The following is a 19580-nucleotide window of genomic DNA, read 5'->3' as shown; positions in this document are numbered from 1 at the left end:
TACAGCCACTGCACGGTCTCACTGTGGGCCACCACCCCCAGCATCCCATCCACAAAAAGCATCAGCTGGCCTAGTGCTAGAGACACAGGGATGAGAAGACATCAGTGAGGATCACTGGGGCAGAGGTCATGGGGGCAGGGCGGAGCTGACCTCGGAGGATGTAGCTCTGGTAATTGTGGTCGGCAGCAGCACCCACACGGATCAGGCAACTCAGGCCCTCTGAATGTACAAATTCAGGCACCAGGTCCTTGTCCTCCTGGAGTACCATGGGGGAGTTTAGGGAGGTGTGGGCTGGACACCCAACCCCATCTCATCTCTGGGTCTCACCTGGAATATCTGCTTCAGTGAAAAGAGGGAACGGCGGAGCTCAGGGCCACTGGAGCCATACAGCTTTTCTGCAAGGGGTAGGTGGGTATGAAATTCTCAAGGAGACACAGACACATTGTCTTTCTCCACTAGGGACGAACCATAGTCCTCCATCAAAGAATATTCTAGTATTCTCAATCCCTGACTTTGGGCAACCCCTACTGCAGTCTAGTTGTGACATCAGCCCTGGCCCTGGAGGTTAGGGTAGGAAGGGGAAGGAGCACATCCAGTCTCTGATCTGCTTTGCCCCCTGTCTAGCACAGGTCTGAAAGAAACTAGGCCAAGTGGGCTGAGTGGTGGGGAGAGAGAGGCTGCTAGACGCTGATACTCTTACACACTCACCCAAGATGGCACTGACCCTCACAGAAAGCTGAGTCCGCAGGATCAGTGTGGGTTTCCGGCCTTTGCTGGAATCAAGGAGCCTAATCAGCAGCTCATTCCTCAGCATCCTTCCTCCAAAGCCAACACCAAACACTCCCACATGCTAACCTTGGCCTAGCTCCCTCCTTCCCAAATGTTCCAAGGGCCCAAGGGTTAGCCAGACAGAAGGGTTGGTGCAAACACAGGTATCTCAAGTATGCGGAAAAGCCAACCCCCCCCCCCCAACCAATCCTGGGCAGCAGGTAACACTGGCCAGGCTTTGAGATTCCCTTGGCACAGTTCCCTGAGGCAGAAGGTGACCCACAGCCTAGGCTAGAGATCAAGTGTCTCAACTGCTAACACCTAAACCAGCCCCTAGTAGGGGCCAGGGTAGGAGCAAGCTTTGCTTCCCTAGGCCCCTCAGCTCTAACCTTATCTCTTCATAGAAGCCTTCCAGCATCTCCCGCTGCTCTTCCAGGGACAGCTCGGGGTCCAAGTAGTATCCAGAGGGAGACACTTGCAGGGCACAGTCCTCTAGCTGAAGGCAAAAGGAACAACTGTTAGACTAGGGAAGAGGTGGCAACAGAACATACGAAGACCCTGTGTCCTCCTACCTCCCATTTGGGGTGTGGCAGAGTGGCACATAAGGTCTGCAATGCAACTGAACGTTCCTTCAGCAACTGTTTCTCAAGCACCTACTATGTACAAAGCCCATCTGTCTCAGGCGCTAGGTTTTCTTACCCTTTTTGTATGACAATCTCTTCTGGCTAATGCCTACTCATTCTTTAGGCCTCATATTAGCTAACACTTTGGGAGAATGTCTTCCTGAACACCTCTAGCCAATGCTATGCAGTCCACTCCACCTTGTGCATTCACTCCCCTCTGAGACCTTCCATACAACATTAGAATGTCCTAGACACTAATCTCCTTCCCCACTGTATTCTCTGGGTCCAGGCACCCTGTTCGCCTTCTTCCTGCTATATCTGCAAAGACTCCCACAGCACCAGACACATAGTTCTTGCTCACCACAGGCTTGTTGAGGAAAGGAACAAAGGAGGAAGGGTAATGGAGAGAAGATGGGGGGGATTTCCTGCCTTGGAGGAAACTATAGCCCTGTGGGGTGATAAGCTATAGTGACAAAGCATAAATTCCAGAAAGTGTTAAGAGTGCTGGGAGGTACAAACCAATGGGGGGTGGGGGAGAAAGAGGAAACAAGGGGGAGAGGGAGAGAAAGAGAGAGAGACTCTGATTAAGACAATGAAGAGAAGGGGCAGACTCCAGGCCTCAGGCTCAGGGTCTGTGCCCTCCCCCCAGGGGGTTACAGTCATAATGGTCCTAATTTAGAGCTCAGAGGCTCCAAGGGGCCTATTAAAAATGAGATTTTAGGGCTGACTCAGCCATCTACAGTAGGACCCTGAAACCTGTGTTTGTAACAGGAAGGTATGTGTTCCATCCATGTGTCCACTCCCCATGTTTCTCTTCTGCCTGAGCTTGGCGGTCCCCCACCACACCCCCGGCAGCAGGCAGGGCACTTGGCTCCTTGAGAAGTACCTCTAGAGAGGTGCTGAGTGAGGTGATTCCAATGAGGCTAAAGGCAGCACTCTGACTCTCCAGGACACCTCCCCCACAGCACAGTGCTGGTATGTGGGATCAGCAAAGTCCCCTTGACTTGAGTGTCTTTGACCCTTGAGGGAGGTGCCTTACCCAGAGGAGAGCCCGCTTCTGGAAAGGCTGAGGGCCTGCTGTTCTCCATCTTACTGGGCAAGTCAACCCCAACATTTGTCTTTGGTTAGCCCTCCCCTGCTCTGGACCCAGCCCAAGGGCTTCCAGTAGCCTTGGGTCCCCTGGGGGAAAGGGAGTCTAGCTCCTCCCCTTGCCTCTGTTTACCACCTCTGCTCATGCCTCAGAGCCTGATTTGGTTCCTTCCTGGCAGTTCAGCCTGCAAGGCTCTTTGGTCCCCCCCACCAACCTCCCCCCACCTGGGACATAGGACATAGGACAAACACTCCAGCCTGTTCTGTTCTCTGTCCCACTTCCTGCCTGGCTGCCTGCCCTCTCCTGGGCGCCTTGGGCGGGCCTGGCCTCTCACCCCTCCCTGGGAACAGAGGCATCTTCTCCAGGGCCTACTGGGAACATGCTTGAGAGGAGGTGGCAAGGTCTTAGGGCTAGGAGTATCTTATCCGGGGTCAGCTCAGCTCCTTCCTCCTGGTCCTTCTTCCCACATGGTGACTCAGCAGACTATCCACCCCACCCCCAGCCACATCTCCCTCCACTTTGGACTGGAGAATTCTGGGACCCTAGAGGAAGGAACAAACCTCCCCCAGAGTCAAAACTCCCCCTTGGGGATCCCTCCACATCACACACATAAAGAACAACTGATTCATTTGAACATTCACAAACCAGCCTGGTTTTAAGTGCAGAGGCATGTAGCAGAGACCAGACACTGTCTCTGACTTCCCTTCCTTCTAGAGCAGTGGGGGAGACAGACAGGCTTGACTCAGAAAATGTTCACAAATAAATATCGAATCACAACTTCCATGGGTGCTAAGAAAGAGAAGGGGTGGAGTGCTGTAAAGGTAAACATGGGAGGGGTGATCGTATTACATCTGGTAGCGACTTTCACACCCAGGAATATGGCTGGGTCTATGCTCACTGGCCAACACAGGCCAAAGCAACACAGCCACAGAAGGGCCAGGCTCCCCTTGCTGTCCTCCCTTCCTACATGCACACTTGCTTGCTCTAATCCCAAAGGCTAATGATCCACCTTCCTACCCTCCTCAGCTAAGCAAGTTTAACCCTTTCCCTCCATGGTGGTGGCAATGGCCCCCTAGCCATTTCACCTGTCCAATCCTGTCAGGCCCATTTTCTGGGGAGGAGGTCCAAGGATAACAATTCAATACCTTCAGGACAGTGTCCCCCACCCCCAGCTGTTTGTCCTGGGTAGGGGTGGGGGAGAGGCTAGGCTAGGGTCACAGTACAGAGGGAGACTTCCTGCCAGCAGGATGGTGCTTGTCCTTCACACCCCTGGTCCCTTCCTGGAGTCACCACTCTGAGAGCCAAACCTCTGGGCCTTGTTTCTCACACTGTGGGTCTGGGCCAGGCCTGAGTAAGCCCAAACCCTGCTTCCTGCCTAGGGTCAGCCCATAGTATGGATCCACAGTCTTTACTCCTTCTCAGCTCTTGTCTTCCACACTTCTCTCTGGTCTAACTTGGGGAAGAGTTCTCCCCCTTTCTTTCCCAGACTCAGTCCCTTGCTTTGGCCTCTGGCTCACTTTTCTCTTGACACTCCAGGCTCAGGCTTTCCTGGCAGCCCCAAACCAGCTGGTTACATATGGCTTTATACGTAGAGTTAAGCTTAGGGGACCATGGTATCCATGCTCCAATATTTTTTTTTTTTTTTGAGACAGAGCCTCAAGCTGTCCCCCTGGGCAGAGTGCCATGGCATTACAGCTCACAGCAACCTCCAACTCCTGGGCTCCAGCGAGTCTCCTGCCTCCGCCTCCCAAGTAGCTGGGCCCACAGGCGCCCGCCACAACGCCCGGCTATTTTTTGGTTGCAGCCGTCATTGTTGTTTGGCGGGTCCGGGCTGGGGATTCGAACCCGCCACCTTAGGTGTACGTGGCTGGCGCCTTAGCCGGTTGAGCTATAGGCGCCGAGCCGCTCCAATATTTTTTATAGTAGTATAATCAGGTAAGAATGAACTTGTCAGGGGCAGGGCACAAAGAAGATAGAAAACAGGCAGAATTATATGCTGAAGGACTTTTGTTTTAAGAAATAATCATTTAGGCTTGGCACCAGTAGCACAGAAGTTACTGCGCTGGCCACATGCACCAAGGGTGGCGAGTTAAAACCTGGCCTAGGCCTGCTAAACAACAACAAGTGCACCAAAAAAAATAGCTGGGCATTGTGGTAGGCACCTATAGTCCCGGCTACTTGGGAGGCTGAGGCAAGAGAATTGCTTAAGCCCAAGAGTTTAAGGTTGCTGTGAGCTGTGACGCCACAGCACTCTACTGAGGGTGACATAGTAAGATTCTGTCTCAAAAAAGAGAAATAATCGTTTGTCTCCTTTCCTATAAACACAGGACCTTATGTTCTGAAGACACAAGTTATCATGGGTCTCCAAGTAGATTGTGACTTCCTGGATGTGATGACATGGATGGGTCTTGGGCAGAGAAATCCATATTTGTTATACCTCCTCTTGGCCAGATTCAGCACTGCCTATTTCTTTTGATAATCCTTTTACAGGTGAGGAAACCAAGAATCAGAAATTCTGTGAATTGCCCCATGCTGTACAGCCAGGAATAGAACCAGAGCTAAGTGACCCAGATCTTGGGTGGATTTGCCTTGGAAGTGCTCCAGGGAACCCTGGAAGGGTACTGGAGGGCTGGTGCCTGCAGATTGCCAATGACTGGACACCGTCATTCAGCTCTCTGGACACTGCAAATACCCTAAACTGGTCTTCCCAGTTCTACCAAGGTAATGAGAAATAACACCACTCCACCCCCACCTCATACATGATCATAGTAGGGTATGTGCCTTCCTCTACCAAGAATTAGGTCCTAGGGTCCCTCGTCAGGCTCATCTCAGCCCTTCTGGCCTGGAATGACCAGCAGACATGGTGCTCCAGGGAAGGCTGGGCAAGGCCACAACTCATACCCAAGCCCCAGTCTTCTACAGTCTCCCAAGGAGACTCATATTCTCTAAAGTTCATCACCAGTGTACCCCACTGTCCCTTTAAGAATCCTCAGGAATCCCTTTAATTGGCCCCTATCCTAGCAGGTCCAGTTCACCCTTAAGCCTTCTTGCCTCAAGGGTCCCTGATAAACAGAGGCTGGAGAGTGTTGGGGTAGGGTCAGGAAACATTCTGAAACAGTGCCCCTCCTGCCCTACTCCTGCCTCAGATGTTTAGCCACTGCTGGAGAAAAAGTGTTGCTGGAGAAGCACCCCAGGTCCCTCTGCCCAGATGTGGCAGAGCCTTTGGATCTCAGGGGGAAGCTCCTGAGGCACTTTCCAGAAGGGAGGGAGGGACTGAGTAGCTCTGGATTAGGAGTTGAGATACTGGGTCAGAGGCACACATTCTCCCCTCAGGCAAGGGCAGGTTCCTGGGCTAGGAGAACCTCTTGCACCAAGGGGAAGAAGACACTCCTGAGTTACTCTAGGGACACTAGGCTTGGCCCAAGGCACTGCCATGCTCCCCCCAACCAACCAGAGCCAGGAGATGAGTCAGATGCTGTGGCCAAGAGCTTCCTCCTAGACGTGGAGGAAATGAGCAAAAGGCTTTCTCAGACCTAAGCTCTTTAAAAAGGAAGCCCCCAGGGGAACTCTAGGAGCTAAACCCAGCCCACAGGGGTGTGTGGGTGGAGCCCCGCGGAGAACCTGGGCCAACCTCTACACAGGCCCAACGTGGGGGCAGGGTCTATAATGATGGCAGAGGCCAGTGCCCAGAGAGGGAGGGCAGAGGCCACTGGGCTCTGACCTGTCTCCTGCAGGACAGCTGTGCATTAGGATGAGGCAGTGAGTAGAGAGCCCCTTCCTCTTCTTTCTGTCCTACAGCTTGAGATAGGGATGCCTGGATTTCTGGGCCACCTCCCTCTCTAGAAGACTAGTGAGGGAGGCCTGAGTCATGTCTATGCTCTGGGGCACCCACTTATAGGACGAGGGGAGGAACCAGCTGTTGACATTTCCTGCAAGGAGGGGCCCTGCTTCCCCTCCCTCCGTTCTCTGATGTCCCTGCCCCTGCCCTATTTTCAGCCCCTCTTCCTCCAAACTTCTATTCTAGGGCTGTGGTCACAGTTTATATTTGGGACGAGCACATCACAGTGCATCTGACCATTCCTGGCAGAGCTGCCAGCCCCAAAGAGTCCTGGCTCCAGGCGCTGTGGTAACCTAGTGTGCCCGCTCCCTGTGGGGGAGGGGAGGCAGTCCTGTGGTACTCCAGGTGGGAGAACAAGACAATGGGGAGACCAGGAACATGAGCTGGGGCTAGGGAAGTTACATTTTCCACTGGAGGGAGCTCAGCAGTGTTCCTCAGCTAGGGAGCAAAGAACAGAGGGCAGAGCACCTGGGGGGAGGAGGGAGGGAGACCCGTTCCTAAATGAGGTGGAGAAGTAAAGGGTGGTTCTGAGCCTCTTTCCTGCAGCTGAACTCCCAGGCCTGCCTCCAAATGTGAAAAGGCTATGTGTAAGGCCTAGGTCCAGTCCTAGAGTGGCAGGATGGGCAGAATACTATCTTCTCTGTAGTGCTCCAGCCTTACATCAGGACCAGGAGTTTCAGGAGCCTGGAAGTGAGAATCTGCTTTAGCTCAGCATTCATTTCTCCCTAGCCCCCATCCTGAATCAGAGGTGGCCTTCGCTTCTTCCAGACCTATCTCAGTCTGACATTCTGAATAAAGCAGGACAAGGGGTAGCTGCATCAAAACTCTGGAGGCGAGCAATGTGCTGCAATCTTCCAGCCATGGCCTTGAAGGCTGGGGTTCTGCCCGGACACGCGCCACTCCCCAAGCCAATAGTCTCACCACCCCTCCCGCCAGCACTTGGAGGCGGGGCTGGCTGCAGAGCGAAGAATGCAGGCTGGGGGCCCGGCGCTCGGGGCACATTCCAGGGGAGACCCCGGGCCCAGGGGGCAAGTTTGCGCAACTCGGCACCCAGCTGTGGTTGGGAGCAGGGCGGCACCCCCACCAGCTCGGAGCCGACAGGCTGGCGGGGAGCCCTGAGAGTGAGGGGTGAGTAGTACTGCGCCTCCCAGAGTACTGGCCCGGAAACAGCGCGCCGGAAAGGACTGCTTGTGGGGGGCTGAGGGCGCCTAACGGGAGGGAAGAGGAGGTAGGGCCGCCATCTGGAAAAGGGCCTTTTCGCGCATTGTGCTTCGGGGCAGAGAAAACCTAAGGCAGGCCGACTGTTTAAAATTAGCGCAGCCCTCCCTCTCGCTTCCAGGCGCCGGCCCATGGGCGACGGGTGTAAGGGCTGCTGGGGGCGGTGACTCAGAGGGCTTTTCCACTCGTGCAGCCTCCTGCGCTGCGCGCATCCCGGGCCAGGCCGCTTTCCGGGACTCCCCGCACACTGTGAAGTCTCAGACGGCAGTCCTCGACGGAGCCCCAACCTGCAGGGGCAAGACTACGGAGCAGCACCCAATCTAGCTTCCAAATGCCGCTGGAAGCCTGACACCTTTGGTGGCCCGCCCTGGACCCGCCCCTCCTTGTGGTCCCGCCCTCGCCTCACCTGGAGCAGGTGGAAGCTGGTCCCTCTCAGCTCCGCCTCCAGAGTCCGCTACACCCCGAATGATTACGGTCATTCTAGCCAGGGCAGCCACACTGGCAGACAGGCAGCAAGTGGACCTCGATCATCTCCCCAGGTAGGCCTCACTTAGAGAGGCAGCTAGGGTGGCGCAAACCACCAGCTTCTATCACCCCTCTTTAGTTTCCCCTCAACTCGAGAGGATCCTCCCACAGGTGGGGCAGCGTGGACCCTGAGACCTTTCCGCAGGATAGCAGAGCACCCACTCTAGCCTCTCCCCAAGGTGTACCTCCCACCGGCTTTCATAGCGCCTACCCTGAAGCCCCGATCGCCCCAAGCTTTCTTTAGCTCTCTCACCTTGAGCGGGGCACCCAGCAGGCGGTGCAGTGCGGGTATCTGAGCACCTAGCGGCAGCGCCCCGTCCAGGCTGCAGGTAGGGGCCCGGCGCGGCTCCGGGAAGTTGGCACATGCAAAGGGGTCGGTGTCTTCCAAGTACTGCACTCTCACGGTCACCACTGATACTGGCTCCCCGTCCCCGCGGTCTTCCTCGCCAGCCATGGCTCCGCCACCGGCTTGTGCACGCACCTCTGGGTCCCGGCCGCGCAGCAGCCTCTACTCAACTACTCTGAAACTCCACTGTTTGGGCCGGGCCGGACCGGACGAGGCTGGAGGGGCGGAGCCAGACGGAGGCGGGGCCGAGGAAGAGGGTGGAGTCAAGATTTGTCCCTGAATGCTCGCATGGTGGGGGGGGAACCACTGCCGGAGGCGGGGCTTGCGCCAGCCACTCAAAGAAACCGGTGGGAATCCCGTTAGTTTACTGGCTAGACCGGCGGGAAAACCCGAGCTCGCGCCCCGCCTTTGAGAGCGCGCAGAAGCTCGGGACAGGCTTTCTTTTGGTCTTGAGTAGATTGAGGTTTCGTTCTATTTGAGGGGTGTTAGGGAGTGGGGAGACGCTAAGGTTTCTTCAGTTTAGTGATCGCCCGGTCTCTCAGTTTAGGGACAAGATAGCTGTAATTCCTTGCAGGGTGAGTGGATCTGTTCCCCTCACTGGGGGAAAGCAAAGAAAGGTGTCCCTTTCAGTTTGGAGCAAAAAGTGAAAATAGATTTCACCCAGTTTGAAGAAAGAGCTGGAATCAGTTTCCTTTAGTTGTGGGAAGAAAAGGAACGGATGCCCTTCTGGGAAAAGAATGGGATGAGTCAGCTTGAGGGGGCAGGTAGAACACGTTCCCACACAGTTTGGGGGAAGACGTGGGATGGGTGCCCCTCAGCTTGAATGAAAAATCAAGATGCTCTTTTTTTGGGGCGAGATGAGCCGAATGCCCTTCAGATTTGGGGGGAAAGTTATTTGAAGGGAATCAATAGGCCGAGTTTTCCACAGGTTCCCTTCAACTTCATAGAAAAGGTAGTAATAATTCTCTCTAGTATGAGGGAAAGGAAGGGCCAGATACCCCTTGGTTTGGGAAATGAAGAACAGCCTCCTTCTCTGCCTGGAATGAGCCAGGCTTAATTTGGGTCTTGGAGTCTTTGGGGATGTTGGGGGTCAGCGTTGTCCACCATGGCTTTCGGGAGCACCCAGTGCGCGTGCGCAGCTCTGGCCCAGGGCCGATAAGGGGTCCCAGGCTTGAGGGGGCGGCAAGGAAGGCTGCGGAGCACCTCCCCCTGCCGTCGGCACCACGCTGCGCCGAGGCCATCAGCCTCGGCACCCGGGTCGGGCTGCTAACCGCCGGGTGGCGTTAGGCGTGGAGGAGCCGCACCCCTCCCGCCCAGACTGCGCCCGGGCGGACCCTTTTCTCTCCCGCGGCGGGCTGTCTCTGGAGGGCGGAGGCCGCTCACCTCTCTGAATCCGGTGGGGGGCTTTGGAGGAGTAGACTCCAAGGAATAGGTGCGGGACTTGGGGCAGCAGGGCTGCACTGGAGAATTTCCGAAGCTGGGACAGGCGTGGGTGGAATTAGAAGGGGGTCCCGACTACCGGCGTCCGGGGAAATATCACGGAGCCTGGACCTGGCTTGGAGGTATCGGAGCCGGGATTGGGGGGAGCGGACCCCACGTGCCTGTGACGCGGGGGCGCCCGGTAGGCGGTGACGGCGACGCTGGGCCGGCGGCGGTGGCGAGCCGGAGGGCGCCTGGGCAGGCGGCAGGATGATGCGCGCTGTACTGCCCCTGTTCTTGCTGCATCTGGCCGGGGCGACCGAAGAGCCCCCCCAGAAGCCGGGGCTCCCGGGCGAGCCTTCCCCGGGCTTGGCGCTCTTCCGCTGGCAGTGGCACGAGGTCGAGGCGCCCTACCTGGTGGCCCTGTGGATCTTGGTGGCCAGTCTGGCCAAAATCGGTGAGTGCGTGTGTGCGTGCGCCAGGCCCGTGGCCAACCTCAAACCCACCCCAAAGCGCCCCAGTACCCAGCTTCTTATCTAGTGGGAGGACTTAGGTTCTGATTCCACAAATCCGGGCACTCAGTTCATCAGCCTCCTCTTGCGGTTCGCTCTCCTCCTCGTGTCCTCCCGTGGGAGCTCTGAGGATTTGCCTTGCTGAAGGGCTGTCCCCGCTCTTCCCACCTCCATCTTTAGGCTCCTTTGCCCTCTCTGCTCTCCTCTTCCCCTTACAGTAAGCCGGCCTCAGTCTGGTCTTGCCTCCTCCAATCCCAGCTAATCAGATACCTCTGAGCACACGTGGAGACATGGGGTGGGGGGGGATGCTATTCTCTAGAGAGGCCAGGCATCCTGGTCCTGAGGAGGCAACCTTCCCTGGAGACCACGTTCAAGTGTCCGTTCTCGGCTTGGGTTTTTTATTGTTGTTTTGGTTAAGCAGGCCTGGGCCGGGTTAGTACCCACCACCCCTGGTGCTCAATCCTGTCTCTAACAGGCACCCATTCTCTTGGGTGGGATACTGAACTGCCACATTCCCTCTAGCTCTCCTTTACTTAAAGATGCCACCTTCTTATGCCTAGTTGTGGGAAACTCCCTTTCCCCATCAGAATTCACATTCCTCCCACTTCAGGGTATAAGAAAATTCCCTCTATGGTGGGGGAGGGCACTGTGTATTGCCTACCAGAGATGCTTCTATATATCCAACCTCCTTCAGTCCTCACAGCATCGAAGGTTGTTCTTTAGACTCCTTTCCCCTTAATAGAGCTCCTTTTCCCTGCCTCTGCTCCTTCCTCCTGCCTTCTAAGCAGCCAGTGGTCCCTCCTCCACCAAGACCCTCCTCCTCCCTGTTGTGCAGGCTCTGCTGTGGGGGTGACTAATTATAGAAGAGCGTTGCTACTCACTCCCCAACTATGCTGGCACAGTCTGTACTCCAGTCCCACCAATACAGCCTTCATGGAATCACACAGCCTAAACTTTGTTCCCCTTCTCTCCCAGGGATACTCTGGGGGCTGGGCAGAAACAAAAGAACATTCCACCCTACTGTGACAGCTTGATATTAATAATGGAAATCAGGACTCAAAATGCCTTTAGGGATCCTAGTTCTGCCAGAGAATGGCTTTTGTGATGGGTCTAGGATTGCAGAGCTGGGGTTGGTGCATGAAGAGATGAAGATGAAATAGAAGAGGTTCCAAGGTAGGGATGAGTATGGAGAGATCTGTTGCTGAGCTTACCCTAGAGGCCCAGCAGCAATGAGGGTAAGAAAGGAAGGAGCCTCAGATTTGGAGCCACCACTTGAGTTTGCTGAGAAGTCTGTGAATTGCAGAAGAGTTCCTGTCTTAGGGTTTATAGCAACAACTGGAGTCTCCCTCCCCCAATAAGCCATAGCGCTTTTTTAGTTTGGATGACACCTCCTATGGAGGTAGGAGAAGAGATCCTCCTTCTCACTAGCTAAAAAATATCTTCAGCAAGGGGGGAAAAGATAGGCAGAACACTTAGGAATACCTTCTCCCAACTTCATTGCTAGGAATTTTTTTCTCTTTTAGTCAACAGATATTTATGAAGAGCCCACTGTGTGCCAGGCATTGTCCTAGGGCCTCTAGGTGCAGCTTTCAAAGGGTACTATCTTGGCATAGAGTCTCACACAGGCTAACATGGAGGTCTCCTCCACCAGTATTCTAGGGATTGTGTAGGGAAAGAGGTGTTCACTTGTGGTCTGAGGGCCCAAGGGGAGCCTGGTCCCCAAAGTTTTTTAAACTACTGAGTCCCAAGTGAGTCCATATAATGAAAAGCACCTTGGGCTAGGAGGCCTACAGTGGTCCTAGGAGGTATAGTGTACATTATGGTCCAATTGGGAAGGCGAGACATAATATAATAATAGCAGACAAAAGTGGGAGAGGCAATAATACTAGAAACCCTTTTCTTATCCCTTCCTTTTTTAGAGACAGAATGAACTGTTATTATTTTTCAGCAGTCATATATAATTAACATTTGTTGAGAACCCACTATGTGACTGATAGTATGGGAGGTACATTTGCACACTTTATATCATTTTATTCTCACCTTTTGTGATGGTTATTTTTCCTATATTATAGAAGTTGGAGTTCAGGAAAGTTAAATAAGTTGCCTAAGATCACACAGTTAGACATGCTAAGGCTGGAATAAGACCTGGAGATCTCTTGACTGCTAAACTCAAAGTTTTTAAAATCTATTTTATTTTAATTTTATTATTATTATTATTTTTTAGAGACACAGTCTCACTTTGTCACCCTCAGTAGAGTGCTGTGGCATCATAGCTCACAGCAACCTCCAGCTCTTGGGCTCAGGCGATTCTGTTGCCTCAGCCTCCTAAGTAGCTAGGACTACAGGCGCCCACCACAACGCCCAGCTATTTTTTGTTGCAGTTTGGCCGGGGCTGGGTTTGAATCTGCCACCCTCGGTATATGGGGCTGGCTCCCTACTCACTGAGCCACAGGCGCTGCCCTTTATTATCTTTTTTTAAGAGTCAGGGTCTCACCTTGTGGCCCAGACTGAAGTACAGTAGTGCAATCAGCTCACTGTAACCTCAAGCTTCTGGGCTCAAGTGATCTTCCTGCCTCTGCCTCCTGAGTAGCTGGGACTATAGGCATGTGCCAACATGTCAAGCTAATTTTTTTTTTTAAAGTCTGTAGAGTCAGGATCTGTATTACCCAGGCCTCCTGGCCTCAAATGATCCTCTCACCTTGGTCTTCCAAAGTGCTGGGACTATAGATGTGAGCCACCATGCCTGGCCCCCAAAGTTTTTTAAACTACTGAGTCCCGAGTGAGTCCATATAATGAAAAGCACATTGGGCTAGGAGGCCTACAGTGGTCCTAGGAGTTATAGTGTACATTATAGTCCAATTAGGGAGGCAAGACATAATATAATAATAGGTAACAATTTATTAGGTGCTTACTATAAGCAGTGTGTCAAATGCCTTAGAATACATTGCCTTTTTTTTTTTTTTGAGACAGCCTCAAGCTGTCGCCCTGGGTAGAGTGCTATGGCATCACAGCTCACAGCAATCTCCAACTCCTGGGCTCAAGCAATTCTCCTGCCTCAGCCTCCCAAGAGCTGGGACTATAGGCGCCTGCCACAATGCCTAGCTGTTTTTTGGTTGCAGCCTCATTAGTGTTTGGCGGACCCGGGCTGGATTCAAACCCACCACCTTAGGTGTATGTGGCTGGCACCTTAGCCACTTGAGCCACAGGCGCCAAGCCTACATTGCCTTTTTTAATACAACAATCCTATGAGGTCATTATTGTTTTTACTCCCATTTTGCTGATAAGAAAATTGAGGGTCAGAGAGGTGAAGTTATTTGCCCAAAGATCACAGGACTAGTAAATGGAGGATTTAGGCTTTGAACCTAAGCGGCCTGACTCCAGAGGCCCTGATTTTTACAACTATATCAAACATTAAAAGATACTAGGTAGTATTTGCTGAGGTTCAAATAATGGCTTTTGAGAAAGGGGAGGGAATTTCTAGAAAGGGGAAAAGCAAGCAAAGGCATAGGTTACCCTGGTGTGACAGGAACAGCAAGACAATGACAGGTTTGGCTGCAGGGGAGGGTTTGTAGCCCTGAAAGCTGGAGATTCTAGAAGTCTTCTCTGTTTCCAGGGTCTGAGATCCTGACCTTAGGTAACCTTTTAGGACTGGTGGGTTATAGGCCTGGCCTGTGTGGGAGGGCATTCTCAGAGTGTGGGAATGAGAGAGCTGATATCTCCCGCTCTCTTTTTGCATTGTAGTGTTTCATCTGTCTCGGAAAGTAACGTCTCTGGTCCCTGAGAGCTGCCTGCTGATTTTGCTGGGCCTGGTGCTAGGGGGCATTGTGTTGGCTGTGGCCAAGAAAGCTGAGTACCAGCTAGAGCCAGGCACCTTCTTCCTCTTCCTGCTGCCTCCTATTGTGCTGGACTCGGGCTATTTCATGCCTAGCCGACTGTTCTTTGACAACTTGGGCGCCATCCTCACCTATGCCGTGGTGGGCACACTCTGGAATGCCTTCACAACAGGCGCCGCTCTTTGGGGCCTGCAGCAGGCTGGACTTGTGGGTGAGTGACTCTAAGACCTGGCTGGCAGAGGGAGCCTTTCCCACACCCTCCACTAGACTTTCCTCCAACTCTGGAGGTCGTAACACACCAGATAGGCTTTAGCCCTGTTTAGATCTCTGCCAATCAAGTCTGGGCATCTGTGACATGACAGCTGAGCAGGAGCCTGGCTCCCAGCTGTGTGTGGGTTGCCAAGGCTGGGGAGCCTGCATTACCACTCTGTTGCATTCTGCCCTCTGTTACCACACTGCCACTTGCCAGCCCTACTCCCCTGGGGCACAGCTCCCTTTTCCTGCAAGGCCCTACAATCCTGGCTCTGCCCTGGGTCATGCCAGAGTGGTTTCTGTTTTTATTATTATTATTAAGTACATATTATACATCCACAAAGTATCGGCACTACACTGGGTGTTCTCTCCTTACTTATCCTATTGAGGGTATAATTTGTCGCATTTAATGGATGAGGAAATAGAACTCCTTAAATTTGTGTGCTATCAGGTCCAAGGTTAGCGGGAAAGGTCCATTTTACTGAGGCTCTTTGCCTTTAGGCTGCCTCTCTTGTTACCGTCTTAATTTCCTGACCCAAGAAATCCATTCAACCCTGTATGTTGATAATTCAGACTTTCCAAGTAACAAGGAGAGGTTTGCAATTCCCACTTGGTTTCCTTATTGAGATAGTGAACTGTTTGGTGCAGAAAGGGGAAGGGAGGACATCAGATCATAGTAATAGTAGTAATCCTCATAATACAGAGTATCTTTTTGGGTGCTTACTCTATGTCAGACACTGGCTAAATAGGTATTATTTTCAATTTATGCACAAGGAAACTGAGGCTCACAGACTTTAACATGCCATAATATATATTATATGTATGTATGTATTGAAAATGTCATGTGTACGTGATATGTTCAAGTCTCACCTATGGTGCTTTTCATACTCTATTCAGAGAATTGTGTCATAAAACTTTGGCTGGGAACCATAGGTGTGGGAGAAAGCACTCCTTTGTTATTCCCCCTAATAAAAGCCAGCTAACAGCCAGTTTCCACCTGTTGGCAGTTGTGATTACTGTTGCTGCAACTTTTGTTACGTGTGCCACCTTAGCTTTTTAGGTCACATAGAGCTTTCTTAGCCATCTCCTGGCCTTTTTATCTTTTCTAAATGGTTGGGTTGATTTTTGCAGCAATCTTGTAAGGTAGGCAGATGAGGAGTCATGGCTAGAAGTCATGTGACAATGACAGAGCCAAGATCACACAGGTGGTAAGTGGCAAGGCCAGCTCTGCTCAATTCTCCTGATCTGCAGGCCAGTGCTCTCCTCACCATCCCAAGTCCTCTTTGGGCTTCTTTGTTTTATCAGTGAGAGTAGAGTTGGGGCTGGTCCCAGGGAATGCTGCAGGAGACTTGGTCACTTTTACTAATTACTGGCCTATCCTCCATCTCTCCCTCGTTAGCCCCTAGGGTGCAGGCTGGCTTCCTGGATTTCCTACTGTTCGGGAGCCTTATCTCAGCAGTGGACCCCGTGGCTGTGCTGGCTGTTTTTGAGGAGGTGCACGTCAATGAGACTCTCTTTATCATCGTCTTTGGGGAGTCCCTGCTTAATGATGCAGTCACCGTGGTGAGAGTGCTCAGCTGGCTGCCATTCCCTGACCCCAGGCTGTGTGCTCTGACCAGTTGGGTGTCTGAGCTGATTCAGCCTCTTCCCATGGGCTCCCTGGGGAAGAAAGGCCAGGTTGTTGCCTTCCCTGCCTTACTCCTAACTCTTCTCTTCTCACTCAGGTGCTGTACAAAGTCTGCAACTCCTTTGTGGAGATGGGCTCTGCCAACGTGCAGGCCACTGACTACTTGAAGGGAGTCGGTCAGTATTTCGCCCCTCTCAGCGGGCATTGGAGGTCTGCCTCCACTGGACTGCTGAGTCCCTCCCACCCCACATCAAGGCAGAGGAGGCTGCCCGGGTTGCCTCTTTTCCTTTCCTCCTCTATGGAGAAATGGGGTCTGGGAGGGGCTTGCCCTGGGAGTGTGGTGGGGATCATCCTCCATTCCCTGCCAGGCAGCGGTCTTGTCAGCCCAGGGAGGGTCTGGGCCAGGGGTCATGCTGATAACCCAACTCCTCCCCCAGCCTCCCTGTTTGTGGTCAGTCTGGGCGGGGCAGCTGTGGGCTTAGTCTTTGCCTTCCTCCTGGCCCTGACCACACGCTTCACCAAGCGGGTCCGCATCATCGAGCCACTGCTGGTCTTCCTCCTCGCCTATGCAGCCTACCTCACTGCTGAAATGGCCTCACTCTCCGCCATTCTTGCGTGAGTCCTGGGGGCCTTGCAGGCACGCATCTGGGAAGGGGCTCTGGAGATAGTTGCCCCTCATATGGACAGAAGTAGGACCCCGGGGAGTCCATTGGTTTCCCTGAGCCCTTGTGGTAGTAGGAGGCTCACACTCTACTGGGGAGATAGTAAACTTAGGTAATATTTCAGGAGCTGCCTCCAGAACTGTCCTGGGCACCCTAGAACCTAATTTTCCTCTGTCTGAAGTGTCCTCTGGGATGTGGGATGGGTTGGAAGTAGAGCTCCAAAAGGTGCTCAGAGAATCTGCTAGTCAGAACATGTTTCTCTCACCTTTTCTAGAAGGCTTGAGGGAAAGCTGGAAATTTGAACTGTTCACCACTAACTAGCAGACTTTATGCCTCCCTGGGCTTCACTCTGAGAGTCTGACATCTGGGTTGGGCAAAACCCCCTTCCACAGCATGCTCAAACCTCAGAGCCTGAGGCCTCTGGGATCCCTCCTGACTTGCCCTGTCTCCATCCCTCTCCAAGGGTAACCATGTGTGGACTGGGCTGTAAGAAGTATGTGGAGGCCAACATCTCCCATAAGTCTCGCACAGCTGTCAAATACACAATGAAGACTCTAGCAAGCTGCGCTGAGACTGTCATCTTCATGCTTCTTGGCATCTCGGCTGTGGACTCTTCTAAGTGGGCCTGGGACTCTGGGCTGGTGCTGGGCACTCTTGTCTTCATCCTGTTCTTCCGAGCCCTCGGTATTGCTGGCACCACTCCCTTCCTATCCCCCTGCCTTCACCCCTCTTGCTCATTCCCCAGTCTCAGTCCACATTCTTGCCTATTCCTAAGCCTCTCCTGTTGCTCACCTTTCCCACCCCCATTAGACCTTAGCCCAGGTACTTGGTGCCATCCACTCCTATGTCCTCCATTCCCAACGCCTTGCTCCCACTGGCCTCCCTTCCGCTGTAGGCGTAGTCCTGCAGACATGGGTGCTGAACCAGTTCCGGCTGGTCCCTCTGGACAAGATTGACCAGGTGGTGATGTCCTATGGGGGACTACGGGGGGCTGTGGCCTTTGCTCTCGTCATCTTGCTGGACAGGACCAAGGTCCCTGCCAAGGACTACTTTGTGGCCACCACTATTGTGGTGGTCTTCTTCACAGTCATCGTACAGGTGGGAGTGCTCATGAGGCTGGGTGGGGAGAGGGTCCGGCAGGCCCTAGGGGATTCTTGGAGCCTATGGGACACAGCCTTCTCTTCCCATCAGGGGATGCAGAGACCTGACTTCTCAGACCTTGAGTCCAATGGGGTGGTGGTATATAATTAGGTATGGTACATCCCTAATTATGGGATGAGAAAGGCAGCAAGGAAATGAATAAATAGGACAGGGCTTACCTCTTGCCTGTCCATAGGGCTTGACCATCAAGCCACTGGTCAAGTGGCTGAAGGTGAAGAGGAGTGAACATCACAAACCCACCTTGAACCAGGAGCTACATGAGCACGTGGGTACTAGAAACCCATCCCTCCACCTCTCCCTCTCTCCCTTCTCCTATCTTGGGCAGAGTCCTGATCCAGTCCCCCTACCCGCCCCCTTCTAGACTTTTGACCACATTCTGGCTGCAGTGGAGGACGTTGTGGGGCACCATGGCTACCACTACTGGAGGGACAGGTGAGGGAGCTGCCCCGAGGCTCCTTCAGCAGCAGCAGCCCCACCAGCCAGGGCAGGATGGGGGGTATGCCACACTTCTGAGAAGGGACAGAGGCAGGTTGAGGCTGAGTGACCTCTGCCAAAAGCCCTTCAATGGCATCTGAGTGCTCTCAGAATAAGACAAGGCTCCCTGTGTGGCCTGGCCAGTCCTGCATGGTCACTGCAGCCTCATTGTGCTCTGCTCTGTCTTAGTATGCTTGCTAATGCCATGGACCCTGTTTTAGAGCCTCAGGACCTACCATGCTCGCCCAGCCTGGCCACTGGGACCTTTGTACATGTCATTCTCACCACTAGAACACTCCCTCTCACTTAACTCAACTTCTGGTCATTCTTCGGCTCTCACCATTAGTTCCTTAGGGAGGCCTTCCCTGGCCTCCCTGACTAGAAGGACAAGTCCCTGTTGTACTCTATAGTTATCCTTGCTAGTTCTTTTCATGGTTGCAAGTTTACAGTTATTTGTAAAAACTTGAATTAACATCAGACTTTCCTGTAACACTAAAAATTCCATAAAGGCAAAGACTAGACTTTAGATTCTCCCTGGCTGAAGCCCATACCAAGAAAGGCAGGCGAGTGCTGGTGGTGTCCCTGCCCCATCTGAGGAAGAGCCAGCAGGCTGGGCCTTGGGGATGGTACTCAGGACTGGGCCTGACATCCTCTGTAGGTGGGAGCAGTTTGACAAGAAGTACCTGAGTCAACTGCTGATGCGGCGGTCCGCCTATCGTATCCGGGACCAGATCTGGGATGTGTACTACAGACTCAACATCCGGGATGCCATCAGCTTTGTAGACCAGGTGGGCCAGCAGCTACCAGGTAGGATAGTGGTGGGTGGGCAGGTGGCCAGCAGAACAGGACAAGAGTGGAGCAATTAGCACGTAGGCCCTGAGCATGGAGTTGGGAATTCCCAACTAGCTCCATAATGAAATGACAGCTGCAGGACCAAACCAGGCCTGGTCCTGACAATCAAGTCTAGTAGGCAGTACAGAAAGGTAGACTCTGGAATCAGCAGATATGGTTCAGCTATTATTAATTGCAAACTTGGGACCTTAGGTAAGTCTCTTATGCTCTGAGACTCAGTTTCCTCAGCTGTAAGAAAGTAGGAATAAGAATGCCTGTGCCATACATTTTTTTCTTTTCTTTTCTTTTTCTTTTTTTTTTGAGACGGAGCCTCAAGCTATCCCCCTGGGTAGAGTGCCATGGCATCACGCTCACAGCAACCTCCAACTCCTGGGCTCAAG

At 53.1% G+C, this 19580-nt stretch overlaps 2 protein-coding genes across 4 annotated transcripts in view; one reads left to right on the top strand and one right to left on the bottom strand.

Annotated features, from left to right (window-relative positions):
- FHOD1 (formin homology 2 domain containing 1) overlaps positions 1–8643 on the bottom strand; it is a 15808-nt gene extending 7165 nt beyond the window's left edge. Inside the window, exons 1-6 of the mRNA XM_023518920.1 lie at positions 8316–8643; positions 1158–1264; positions 709–773; positions 328–395; positions 151–256; positions 4–76 (exon numbers count right to left, since the gene is read on the bottom strand). Coding sequence (XP_023374688.1) covers positions 4–76; positions 151–256; positions 328–395; positions 709–773; positions 1158–1264; positions 8316–8516 — 620 coding nt within the window. The 5' untranslated portion in view covers positions 8517–8643. The remainder of the gene's footprint in view (positions 1–3; positions 77–150; positions 257–327; positions 396–708; positions 774–1157; positions 1265–8315) is intronic.
- Positions 8644–9955: 1312 nt separating this feature from the next.
- Positions 9956–19580, top strand: part of SLC9A5 (solute carrier family 9 member A5) — a 23627-nt gene continuing 14002 nt past the window's right edge. The window contains exons 1-10 of one of the 3 annotated variants that reach the window (XM_023518908.1): positions 9956–10284; positions 14081–14383; positions 15824–15987; positions 16149–16227; positions 16489–16666; positions 17177–17397; positions 17609–17811; positions 18050–18139; positions 18236–18306; positions 19007–19136. In XM_023518908.1, the coding sequence (XP_023374676.1) occupies positions 10098–10284; positions 14081–14383; positions 15824–15987; positions 16149–16227; positions 16489–16666; positions 17177–17397; positions 17609–17811; positions 18050–18139; positions 18236–18306; positions 19007–19136 (1626 nt within the window). In that variant the 5' untranslated portion in view covers positions 9956–10097. The remainder of the gene's footprint in view (positions 10285–14080; positions 14384–15823; positions 15988–16148; positions 16228–16488; positions 16667–17176; positions 17398–17608; positions 17812–18049; positions 18140–18235; positions 18307–19006; positions 19137–19580) is intronic. The other 2 variants (XM_003799395.3, XM_023518909.1) reach the window with 2 other exon arrangements.

This window comes from Otolemur garnettii, unplaced genomic scaffold (genome assembly GCF_000181295.1).
Source record: "Otolemur garnettii isolate 467f Iridium unplaced genomic scaffold, OtoGar3 scaffold00151, whole genome shotgun sequence".
Classification (NCBI taxonomy): Eukaryota; Metazoa; Chordata; class Mammalia; order Primates; family Galagidae; genus Otolemur; species Otolemur garnettii.
Note: the sequence above shows the minus strand (reverse complement) of the source record. Positions and strands in the feature narration are given on the sequence as shown.